Genomic DNA, 12,686 nt, shown 5'->3' with positions numbered 1-12,686 from the left:
CTTCAACTGGAAGTAATGTATTTGGGGTGGTAGGTCTATATAAGAACAAGTCTCACTCATTGTAAAGTTTGGTTTGTCTGATGAGGAGATTTATGTGGAAACACGCTTCTCTTTTATAAGTATGAATGTGCGGGGCCTTTGTTTTGTGTGCTTGTTTCTTCTACTGGAATTTATTTTGACACACAGTATTTTTGTTTTCATCTTTTCTCGTTTTCCATAGCTGCATGATTTTGTAAAAAGAAACACATTTTTTCAATTGTAAGTATGTGTGAATAGGGGTACTCTTCTTCTGGTGTTGACTTCTGGTAATGTAATTTAGTTAAATATTTTGTATTTTTCTTTCCCTTTTGCTTTTTCTTTAGGGTGGAATGAGATACTCTTCATTATTATGTGTTAACTACAGCAGATTACACTGGCTATGCAGAGCTGGTCTTTAGTGATTTTTGGGTAAGAGACTTTTGTTTGGGGTATTGCATGGTTGTAGGAAAATGCCTCTGATGGCATGGTCACCCCCTAATTTTTTGCCTTTTGTTGATGCTAGTTATGATTGAAAGTGTGCTGGGACCCTGCTAACCAGGCCCCAGCACCAATGTCCTTTCCCTAAACTGTACCTTTGTCTCCACAATTGGCACTGCCGTGGCACACAGATAAGTCCCTTGTAAATTGTACCCCTAGTACCAAGGGCCCTGTGGCCAGGGAAGGCCTCTAAGGGCTGCAGCATGTATTATGCCACCCTGGGTAACCCTCACTCAGCACATGAACACTGCCACACAGCTTGTGTGTGGTGGTGGAGAGAAAATGACTAAGTCGACATGGCACTCCCCTCTGAGTGCCATGCCCACAACTCACTGCCTGTGGCACAGGTAAGTCACCCCTCTAGCAGGCCTTACAGCCTTAAGGCAGGGTGCACTATACCACAGGTGAGGGCATAGTTGCATGAGCACTATGCCCCTACAGTGTCTAAGCAAATTCTTAGACATTGAAAGTGCAGGGTAGCCATAAAGAGTATATGGTCTGGGAGTTTGTCAAACACGAACTCCACAGTTCCATAATGGTTACACTGAAAACTGGTAAGTTTGGTATCAAACTTCTCAGCACAATAAATCCACACTGATGCCAGTGTGGGATTTATTGAGAAATGCACACAGAGGGCATCTTAGAGATTCCCCTGGTATACCAATCCAACTACTAGAGCTAGGCTGACCAGTTTCTGCCAGCCTGCCACATCCAGATGGATTTCTGGCCACATGTGGTGAGTGCCTTTGTCACTCTGTGCCCAGGAACAAAGCCTGTCCTGGGTGGAGGTGCTTCACACCTCCCCCTGCAGGAACTGTAACACCTAGTGGCAAGCCTCAAAGGCTCAAGCCTGGTGTTACTATGCCCCAGGGCACTCCAGCTAGTGGAGATGCCCACCCCTCCGGACACAGCCCCCACTTTTGGCAGCAAGTCCGGAGGAGATAATGAGAAAGACAAGGAGGAGTCACCCACCAGTCAGGACAGCCCCTAAGGTGTCCTGAGCTGAGGTGACCCCTGCCTTAGGAAATTCTCCATCTTGTTTTGGAGGATTCCCCCCAATAGGATTAGGGATGTTCCCCTCTCCCCACAAGGAGGAGGCACAAAGAGGATGTAGCCATCCTCCAGGACAGTAGCCATCGGCTACTGCCCTCCAGACCTAAACACACCCCTAAATTGAGTATTTAGGGACGACCCTGAACCCAGGAAATCAGATTCCTGCAACCTGAAGAAAGTCCCGACACCTACTTTGCACACTGTACCTGGCCGCCCCTGTGCTGCTGAGGGTGTATTTTGTGTGCCTGTTCGTGACCCCCCCAGTGCTCTACAAAACACCCCTGGTCTGCTCCCCGAGGACACAGGTACTTACCTGTTAGCAGAGTGGAACCGGAGCACCCCTGTTCTCCATGGGCGCCAATATTATTTGGGCCCTACTTTGACCTCTGCATCTGACCAACACTGTGTTTCTGGTGCTGGGTGTTTGGGTTGGCTTGAATCCACAACGGTGGGCTGCCTATGCCCAGGAGACTGAAGTTGTAAGTGCTTTACTTACCTGAGAAACTAACCAATACTTACCTCCCCCAGGAACTGTTGATTTTTGCAGTGTCCACTTTTAAAGTGCTTATTGCCATTTTTTCCGAACCTGTGTACATTACTGGTTTAATTCAAAGTTCCATACTTACCTGTGTGAAGTAGCTCACTATTTATGTACTTACTTAAATTCTGAATCTTGTGGTTCTAAAATAAATTAAGAAAATTATATTTTTCTGTATAAAAACCTATTGGCCTGGACTTAAGTCTTTGAGTGTATGTTCTCATTTATTGCCTGTGTGTGTACAACAAATGCTTAACACTACCCTCTGATAAGCCTAATGCTCAACCACACTACCACAAAATAGAGCATTAGTATTATCTAATTTTGCCACTATCGACCTATAAGGGGAACCTTTGGGCTCTGTGCACACTATCTCTCACTTTGAGATAGTGTATACAGAGCCAACGTCCTACAGTGGCTCATTGAGGAATTCAAGAACAACATGTACATTAACATGCTTGTCACATCACTTAAGCACCCCAGTCTCCCTGTTATCAGGCACAGAATAATCATAGAATCGCTGTTAACCCATACTCTCCTGCCTTTGCCACTTAACCATTTCTCCCATTGTTCGAACCCTTTGCATGTACAGAGCAGGTTTACCAATTGAAACCCTACCCTTTCTCCTTGCTTCAATGATGTGTGTGCAAATCTTCACCCCCCCTCACAGCCCGCTCCTGCGTCCCATCCTCCTCATATTTTTTTAATACCCTCTGGTACCCTCTTCCTTTATATACTTCTTTTTCCATAATTTTGCAATTCACCATTCCAAGCTCTCAATCTTGGTGTTGAGGGGGAATCCCAGACCCCATTTCTGAGCAATGTCTCAGTTTGCCACCATACCGCCCATCTTGACCAACAGTTTCTGATAGCTGGAGTGCTCTGTCGGACGCCGTATGCCCACTAGTGCCAGTCAAGGCGTTTATCAGGTATAGTAAGATATCATCAGCATATAGTGATATGCACTCTTCCCTTCCATCACTCCTGCGACAACCCCAAACCTGTGCATCTACCTGCACTCATTCTGCCAACACTTCTATTGTGAGCGCAAATAACATCTGCAAGAGTGGGCACCCATGATGTGTGCACCTTCACACTTTGAATTCCCAAGATCTGTGGCCATTAACCCACTCTCTGGTTGTCGACCTATCATAAAGCAGTCAGACCCATCTGATGTATTTAGGGTTGAAACCCATCTTGGCCAGCATCCCAAAGAGGTATGTCCATTCTACTTAGTCAGAGGCCTTATTTACGTCCAGTGAAGCAATGACATATCACGCCAGCGAGGCTCCTATCACTGCTAAGTTGTTGTGCAGCTGTCTAAGGTTCAGCCTGGCTGAGCAATCTGGTATAAAACTGCTCTGATCCAGGTGCACAAGCTCTGACACCACCCTACTCAGTCTGTTTGCTAGGAGCTTGGCCAAGACCTTAATATCTGTGTTAAGCAGAGATATGGGCCAGTATGATTTGTACCTGACTCAGGGTTTCCCTGCCATTGAAATAAGCACCACTGTCACTCAACACATTTCATCCAGCAGCTCGCTCTCTTGGAACGCCCTCACAAAGGCCGCATGGAGAGGGCCGGCTGTCCACCTATTCAGTTTTCAAAACAATTCAACCGGGAGTCTGTAATATCCAGGCGCTTTGCCTGACTGCATTTGATCCAGGGCTGAGGATACTTCCTCTGCCGTGATGTCCACCTCCAGTTCCTCCATGCGGTTCCTTCCCAACTTTCTGATGTGGCAATTGTTTATAAAGGCTAGCACCTCCTATCCAGGGGTCCGCAGTTGTGTGTCTTAAAAGGGTACAGGTGTGTTGCAAATTCCTCTGCTATCTCCCTACTCCCTCTCACTGTGGCCCTGAGTCTAACTTTACTTTTCTAATGGACATACTGTCCTTCTCCCTAATTTCAATCCATGCCAGCAGTTTACTTGCCTTATTCAACCTTCATATATCCTTCTCTGTTTCATCAGGCAGGATGTTTTGGCCTCATAATTAGCAACTGCTAGGTACTCTGCCCTTTTATTAAGATCCATCACAGTATTTCTGGGGAAAGGATCTCGTCATACTGCTGTTCTAGCTAGGACAATTCTGTTTCCAGTATGGCTAACCTATTACGTCTCTCCCTTCTTTCCCCAATTTTCCATGTTATGATGATGCGCCTCATTGTGGCGTTATACGCCTCCCACAATATGACAGGGCTCTGCACCAAGGTTTTATTTTCCTCGAAATAATGCTTGGCGACTTTACCTAAATGTTTAACCTTCTGCTTATTGGCTAGGCACCATGTTTCCACCTTACACATCTGATGATGTTTCTGCATATTAATGAGCAGTGCCACTGGTGGTCACTGGTACACTGAGATAGGTATGTAGCCTTGCTAAATCTGGGGAGCGGGTTGCTTGTAATGAAAAAATAATCAAGTCTCAAGTGCATGTTGTGTGCCACGGAGTAGAAGGAATACCCCCTTTTGTTGTCTTGTAGGGCCGTCTAGATGTTGCACAGCCCCAATGCTTGTGCAAAGCCTTCTAACTTTTCCTTAGTCGTCTCCCATTCCACCCTCGAATTCATTCTATCCAAACTTGTATCTCATGTCAAGTTAAAATCTCAACCAACCTACCACCATTAGTGCTGGGGGCTTCCAGTAGTATATTTCTCACTTTTTGAAGTGTTGCAGACTATAGCCCACAGGAGGCATAGATATTAATGAGCTGCAGAGCAAAGACAGTTAATCCTCCATCAGCCGATCGTGCATTGAAGGTATAGCGGGAGAGGAGGACTGGAAGGAGAGGGAGTAGCCCCTTTGAATAATATGCAAGACCCACCCTGCCTGTCTGATGTTATGGATCGCCAGTGGTGGAGATGATGGCTGATTCTGCCACCAACTGGAAACCCCTGATTGTGTAGGCCAAGATAAGGAGGGCTGAGGGGCTGCAGCTTCTGGGGTTGTGGTGGTGATTGTAGCAGACCTCTGCCTACCTGACCCACAGGGTCGGTATGAACTGAGCCATTGCTCACACATAGTTTCAGAAGCTTTCACAGGACAGTGGCTGGGATAGGGCTGGTGTGGTTGCACATCCCTTCTATAGCCACGAAAGGGGTAAAAGGCAGACTGGGGGTGATGAGGGGCAGCTGAGAGGCCGAAGGACTTGGCCATAGCCCATGAGTCCTCAAAGCGCACCTGCACGGAGTCTGCCTTGTCTCTGAAGCAATGGGTGCCATTGAAGGATATATCTTTAAGAGTAGCTTGGACATCCCCAGAAAAGCTAGATGTTCTCAGCCAGGCTTGGCATTGAAGTGCCACTGTTGAGGAAACTGCTCTGCCCAACAAGTTGGTTGTGTCTAAACCACACCTAATGGTGAACTTAGCTGTGTCCCTCCCATCCTTGAGGCTTGAGAGAGAATGACCCGGGTCTTCTGTGTGGCCTTGAGGCAGCACTTGCACAACTGTGTCCCACAGTGTATGGGAATATCGCCCCAATAAGCATGTGGTATTCACAGACCCCAAAACAAGGCTAGTGGAAGAAAATATTTTCCTTCCTAAACTATGCAGCCACCTGGATTCCCTGTCCATGGGTGCAACAGGGAACGTGCCATGGGAGGTTGAGGCATGAACCACGTCTCAGGGTGGGGTGTAGGGTGAGGTAACTTGGGTCTCCATGTGCGGGGCGATGGCAGCAGGCTATTGTGCTGTTTACAGAAGCCCCTGTGCTGGCTTTGGACCAGGCTCCTAGTAGGACATCAGACAGTGCTTCTGACAAGGAAGCTCCAAGTTGAAGCACTTACGTCAAGATATTCATTTTTACTGCCACCAAGGGTAGTTTGAGGTCCAGGACCTCAGCCGCCCTCTCACCACCATAACATATGTTGGTCTCTCCTCCATACCCACGGTAGGGGTAGAAAGCAACCCAGTATCTGGAGATGTATCCAGTCCACTGGCATCTCCCAGTTCCACAACAAGTCTATGCTTTCTTTGCATTCTAGCTGGTATTCTAAAGGGTCCAGTGACCTCTCCCATTCTTCCCAAAGGCCCAACCCTTCAGAAAAGGGCTCAGGGGCTGACACTGAACTGTGGGTCCTGACTACACCGGAATATGGTGTCCGTCGATGCTATTCCAGCTTTGCGTCAGATGCGAGGATCCAAATGAGGCTGTGGCTGCCGGTGGGCGTTGCCGGCAGGAAGAGAATTGGCGTCAGGACAGGTCGCTGTGGCACGACTGGTGCCGGTCTGGATCGGATCCACAGGGGCCCATCGGAGCCAAGGCCAAAGCTGCCTGTGCTGAAGGTGCTCTGGAGGGGTTGGCCCGGCTCAAATACGTGATGCATGGCCTTGTAAAATTTGTTTACCTGAGTGGGGGTCGCTCCAGCTCTCAGAAAAGTGGGAGGTGTGCAGTTGACCCTGGCATCAGCTCCTCCAAACCATGCCTCGATCGCCAATGTTCCTTTGTTGCGTCAGCTGACTGACGAGGACAAGTCAAAGCTTCTTATGCCTCTTTCCCGAATGCTTAGAGGACCGGGAGGGGGAAGAAGAGGACTATGAGTTCCTGGAATGGCCCTGTGACCTTCCCTTTGATCGAGACTGAGACCTTCTAGGAGTCACTTGACATGGTGTTGCCTGCCTGGCCTCTAGCAGCTTCAGGGACCTCTCACTAAACGCTAACTAGAGCTAAAAGAACTGACATCAGCAAGCTGAGGTTGCGCCTATGTAGGTGACCGCAATGTCACATCTGGCATAGACAAAGCCACGTGTAACCGATCAATGCCACCTACCGACATGCTCACAAAAATCTTCCGAATTCAGTCTGACGCCAGGGGAAATTCAAAGGTAAGGAATCTGCGGCTAGAAGTCTCTATCAGATATGTTATTGAGTTTTCTTACTAAATGACAAAATCATTAAAGAAACAGAAAAAGTTTGTATGGCATGTAGGGTCCTGCATCTCCCTACAGGGTTCAAATAGAGAACAAAACACTGCTGGGTGCATGGCCTGGAGATGTAGCAGGATGGCCAGTTCTCTGGGGAGCTCCCATACTTCTGAGAACACTGACTTACCTAGCCCCAAGTGGTGAGGTGCATATCGGAAAGTGGATACCTGTTATAATTAGCAATGCTAGAACTGCTTATTATGCATTTGCCTGTGTGGTAGGCGTGGTATGGCGAAGTTGTGCGACATCTTTCAGTAAATCTGGAGAGTAACTGGAAGGCGTCTTATCTAAACTGCTTCGTCATTAGGTTCATTTATCACAAACAACATTGGCATACACTTTGACTTCTTACATGCTAATTCATTCCAAACATCTCTTCCCCCAGACATTGTACCTCGTAAAGCGCCATCGTACACAATCCCGTTAAAATCTAGACACCATACAACATGATTGCCACCTGGCCCTACATCTTCAGTTTTTCTGACAAATTAGCTAAGCACACAAGGAACGTTTTAGGAACATTTTCTACATTTAAGGGTTAGACAGTCCTCACAAGTTTATGACTGTCATAGGAAAAAGTAAATACGATTGTCAGTATGTTCCCTCTAGGGAGCAGATTATTTACCATGTGGTGTAGTGCAGACCCACGACAGTAGCTGTGCTCGGCAGTGCATTACCTACAGTACCTGAAGAATGTGTGCAACGCAGACAGTTCTCTTTCCCTCCTATACCTAATAGCTGATACTAGTATTACAAATATCACCATAAACAATGAACAACGAAGTGGCAAGGAAACAGTGCAGGTTTATTTTCATAAAACGTTACTCAAATTACAGTACACAAATGAAAATTTAAATATAAATTGTGAAGATCAATCAACCAGCAATAAGTGACGTAAAGGCCGAATATTCACCTTTGGTTTCACAGTCCAAAAAGGAAACGGAACCTTCATATTTTGTCATAAGTCCCCCACCACATGGGAAGCAAACGGTTCTTCCGTGTTCTGGCTGGTAAGTCCCAAGTGCGCAATATCGACAAGGTTTAAAACCATCATTAGAAAACTGACCAGGAGGGCACTGACCTAAAACAGAGAAGAAGCCCTGACTGAAAGTTGAGCAGGTACCTTAAGAAATAATGTTGGATGAATGTATTTTAGGTTTTTTAAAACATAATAACAAATATCACTTTGCAATTTCCTCCCTCTTCTCAAATTTATGTCTCAACCCTTCTTATGAGGTAAATAAGCAATGTCAGTAACATTTTTCATCATGAAATTAGGAAACACAGGAAGACTGAAAGCATATTTTGCGCTATTTTTCTTCATGAACGTCAATTCACCAAAATGCCAGGGGTAGCGGAAGTGACGCCACACACCCATTTGCCCCTTCAATTCCACACACACACACATACTTACACATGCACACATTCCCACTTACACACACACTCGCTCATCTAAACACACTCACCCTCACGCACGCATACAACATACATTTAAAGCATGTTTTTTTGCTTACTTCAGCTGTGAGGGTGAGTCTAATCCAGCTAATTGTACTCCATTTTTTTATTACACTAATAGTGAATAATTCAATATTATTCCTTATCAGGGTAATAAAAAATGAGATAAAACAAAGAGAAAGAAGCTCCAACCAATGTCCCTAACAACAAGTTGCAACTGTGTTTCTGGCACTGGTTTTGCTATCTCTGAAGCCAGGGGTCGCAAAGACTGTGCTCGGAGTCGCAAGGGGCAAGTCAGGGGTCGCAGCTACGACCCATAGCGACCCCTAAATGACGTCCATGTTTATGTTACTACAGATTGTCCTTAGAAACATGCTATGAGTCCCAAATTGGCCACGCTTCCGATTTCTCTCAGTTTTCACTTTCGCCTTTTTGTAGATTAGCAACAAATGTAGATTTACCCTTCAAATTCTAGAACAGTGCAGGCCCCAGTCATTTAATCTTAATGCCAGTGTAGTTCAGATGAAAGTTCAATTTAGACTTACCACCACATTCTGAAACCTTACGTGCTCCTATTATTCCCTGCCCATCGTTACTTGGGCAAACCTCGCAGGAGAGTTGACCTTCAGTATCTTGGTATGTTCCTGGAGCGCAGGGGATGCATTGATTATAGTATCCACTGAAATAAGTTCCCATGCTGCAAGTAACTGAAAAAAAAATCATTTTTTGTTTTTCAATTTGATTACTCATTTAATTAAAACACAAATCATTTTTAAAAAGCAAAAACAATCCAACGTAGTATGTCTACGGTAGAATACGAACAGAAAGAGCAATGGCTAGAACAGTTGCGGCTAGCGACTTGAAAAAAGTGGCGGGCGGGGGGCATAAAACAAAAATAAACAATACAAAAAAAAGATAAACTTACCTGAACGTCTCCGCCGCTCTCTGCTGCACTGCAGGCACAGGCTCCCAGCCTGCCCTGCATCTATCATGACGCTGCTCAGATCCACAGTGCTCTGAACACTCCCCTCACTGCTAGTCACCCCATGGCCCGCCCCTGTAGAAATAAAAGGATTATAAACAATGTTTATTATCCTTTTATTTTTAAAGGTTTGCAGCTCCTGCTGCTTCTGGCAGGAAGTGAGGCTCCTCTGCCCAAGAGGAGGGGCTGGCCCTTGGCTAGAACACCCAAACATTACAGTAACCATAACCCAAGCTAGGAAGCAAAAAGATCAATAGCTCTACTGTCATTCCTCAAATTCCACAGTTGGATCATTCTCAAACTAATCCCGGAATGGTAGATAAGCATTAAATAGTTTAAGGGAGGTACACCAGAGTTGTGGGAACAATTGCATTTTAATGACCAAAAGAGTACATGACTGATAATTTATGAAGAGAAGATGCTGATGAACCCCAAACTGGGCACTGAAATCTGCCCTATACAATCCTACCTCCACTTTGTTATGAAATTATACTTGGTTCTTTCTTGATCCTCTACTCATTACTACTGTTGCCCTTTGCTAGAAGTATAATCTTGTTTGCTTGTAATTACTTTATCCTGATCATATAGAAATACTAATTTCCTTTTGATTTACACTGAAACCTTTTAAAGTTGTTTCTCTACATGCTTCTTAAAGTTTGAGCCCTCAGTAAGTGTCCACTATCATTGGCTTATCCCTTCCAAGAAAGACATTATCTTAACACAATTTCACAATTGACGCTTGGTTCTATCTTGGCTCCTCTACTCATTACTACTGTTGACCTTGCTTGAAATCATCCTGTTTGCTTGTAATTACTTTATCCTGAAGAAATACTAATTTCCTTTTGTTTTTACATTGAAACCTTAGTTTCAATTAAAGTTGCTTCTCTACTTGCATCTTAAAACTTGAAGCCTGAATGTGTCCAATATCCTTGAGTTATCCCTTCCAAGAAATACATTACATTAACCCAATATAACTGTTGACACTTACAAATGTTCTATTTCCTTCACTTAGAAGTACTCCAACCCCAGTTTCCACAATTAATGTGGATAATAAATTGTAAATAATTCTCACATTTCCCTGACCTTGCTCGTCCTGCCATCATGAGTGAAATGAAGGAAAAGGGGTCGTGTCAGTGGGAATGTGGAGAATTGTAAATTTATAAAACACTACGCAAATTTTAAAAACCCAGTAGGGGTTCTTTTGAATGGGCTGTAATGAAAAACTGCAATTTCAACATTAATAAAGAAACTCTTTTTTCCACCTACCATAATTTAAATGTAATTAAACCTAAAACCTTCACATCCTATTATGTTAGTTTGGGAAGTGCTGTAATTTTTATTTTGGAAAGTGACCATGACAGGTCATGTATACCTGCTTATATTATTTAAACAAATGTATTAACTTAGTAAATTCTCAGGAGTCAATAATGAGAGTTGTAGCATTGCATAAATTGTGTCCCGTATTCCAAATCCCATTCTAGTATTCTAAATCAGTCAAATAAATAATTTTATTCAGAAAAAAATCAAAAAGGGACAGATATCTAGGAGGCAGTCTACTCAGTGAAGCTATCAATACTCATAAAGAGTAATGTATCAGACTCTGATAGAGAACAGTCTAGGCAGAGAGCAAAGTCTGTTTCACATTCTTAAGATGTGAATGCTAAGAGTGAGAGTTTGTACATCCCCATTCTTCCTATCTGTTCTTGCCCAGGGACACTTTTGTAATTGAATTACAAAGTATAGAATTTTATTACAATTATTTCAGAATTGTTATACAGGCAGCCAATCACAAGCAAGAAAACTGTGATACATGGACAGTTTCCATTGAGATGGAAACTTTTAACAAAGACCGCTCTAATGTAAGAAACATTAGTAAACATTTTTCATAATAAGAACCATTGAAGAATTTTCACAGCCATCTTGGTCTCTGAAAGAAAGGACATTCATGTATGTTTAAAGAATATTTGTTTTACATCATCTTCTCTTTGATATGCCTGTTTACTAGAAGCCTACTGGACCTATGCCTTTTTGAAAGATCATCAAACTTTTTGGCCTCCGTCCTCCTATTTTTTCTGGCCTGTTTTTGTTGGCTTTAGGACTCTGGGCACTTTACCACGGCTAACCAGTGTTAAAGTGCATATGCTCTCTGTCTAAAATGTATTGGTGGTTGGTTATCCCTGATTGTCATATTTGATTTACTAGTAAGTCCCTAGTAAAGTGCACTAGAGGTGCCCAGGGCCTGTAAATCAAATACTACTAGTAGGTTTGCAGCACTGGTTGTGCCACCCACATTAGTAGCCCTGTAAACATCGCTCAGACCTTCCACTGCAGTGTCTGTGTGTGCAATCTTGCACTGCCAATTCGACCTAGCTAGTGTATTCACTTGCTAGGCCGAAACCTTCCCTTTTACCACATGTAAGTCACCCCTAAGGTAGGCCCTAGGTAGCCCTATGGGCAGGGTGCAGTGTATTTAAAAGGTAGGACATGTACAGATATGTTTTACATGTCCTGATAGTGAAATACTGCTAAATCTGTTTTTCACTATTACATGTCCTATCTCTCCCATAGGTTAACACGGGGAGTGCCTCTAAATATCTTTTAAGTGCAGTTTCCTGTTGGAGGCAGATAGAGATGTGGTGGATGGGGGTCTCTGAACTGACAATTTAAAAATACTTATTTTGGTAAAGTTGTTTTTTAGGTTGTCAGTTTGAAAATGCCACTTTTAAAAAGAGGGCAATTTCTTGCTTAACCGTTATGTGCCTCTGCCTGCCTGTGGAATCTACGTCTGGGTCAGACTGACAGTTGGGTTGTTTGTGAATTCCCTCTAGACAGTGACACAAAGGGAGCTGAGGTGTGTCCTGCATATTTTGATGAGTCTTCTTGAGTTAGAGTGGGAGGGAGGAGCTAACACCTGCACCTGAAAGGGCTGTGCCTGTCCTCACACAATGCAGTCTCCAACCCCCTGCTGAGTACCAGGCCTGGGTAAGGCCGGATCTTGTCAACAGACACTTTCCTTTTAAGTTTGACTGCTTCAAAGGCAGAAATGAGTATAAGTAGTGGACTCAAAACCCCAGATTTTTAGACCACTTTTCATAATTCAAAAACGAATCTATGGGACGGGAGACGGAAGCATACCAGGAGTTACTCACCTGGAACCTGAACAGCGAGACGTGGAGAAGCGCAGTGCGCGACTCGGAAACTCCTCAGGAGCTCCTCGT

General features: G+C 44.3%; 1 protein-coding gene across 2 annotated transcripts in view; it reads right to left on the bottom strand.

Moving 5' to 3' along the window:
- SCUBE1 (signal peptide, CUB domain and EGF like domain containing 1) overlaps positions 1-12,686 on the bottom strand; it is a 2,009,692-nt gene that overhangs the window by 385,620 nt on the left and 1,611,386 nt on the right. For both annotated transcript variants that reach the window (XM_069228295.1, XM_069228296.1), the window contains 2 exons: positions 9,032-9,193; positions 7,945-8,112 (listed from right to left, as the gene is read on the bottom strand). In XM_069228295.1, coding sequence (XP_069084396.1) covers positions 7,945-8,112; positions 9,032-9,193 — 330 coding nt within the window. The remainder of the gene's footprint in view (positions 1-7,944; positions 8,113-9,031; positions 9,194-12,686) is intronic.

The sequence above is a fragment of the Pleurodeles waltl genome, chromosome 4_1, assembly GCF_031143425.1.
Source record: "Pleurodeles waltl isolate 20211129_DDA chromosome 4_1, aPleWal1.hap1.20221129, whole genome shotgun sequence".
Lineage (NCBI taxonomy): Eukaryota > Metazoa > Chordata > Amphibia > Caudata > Salamandridae > Pleurodeles > Pleurodeles waltl.
This window is presented reverse-complemented; position numbering and strand designations above follow the sequence as displayed.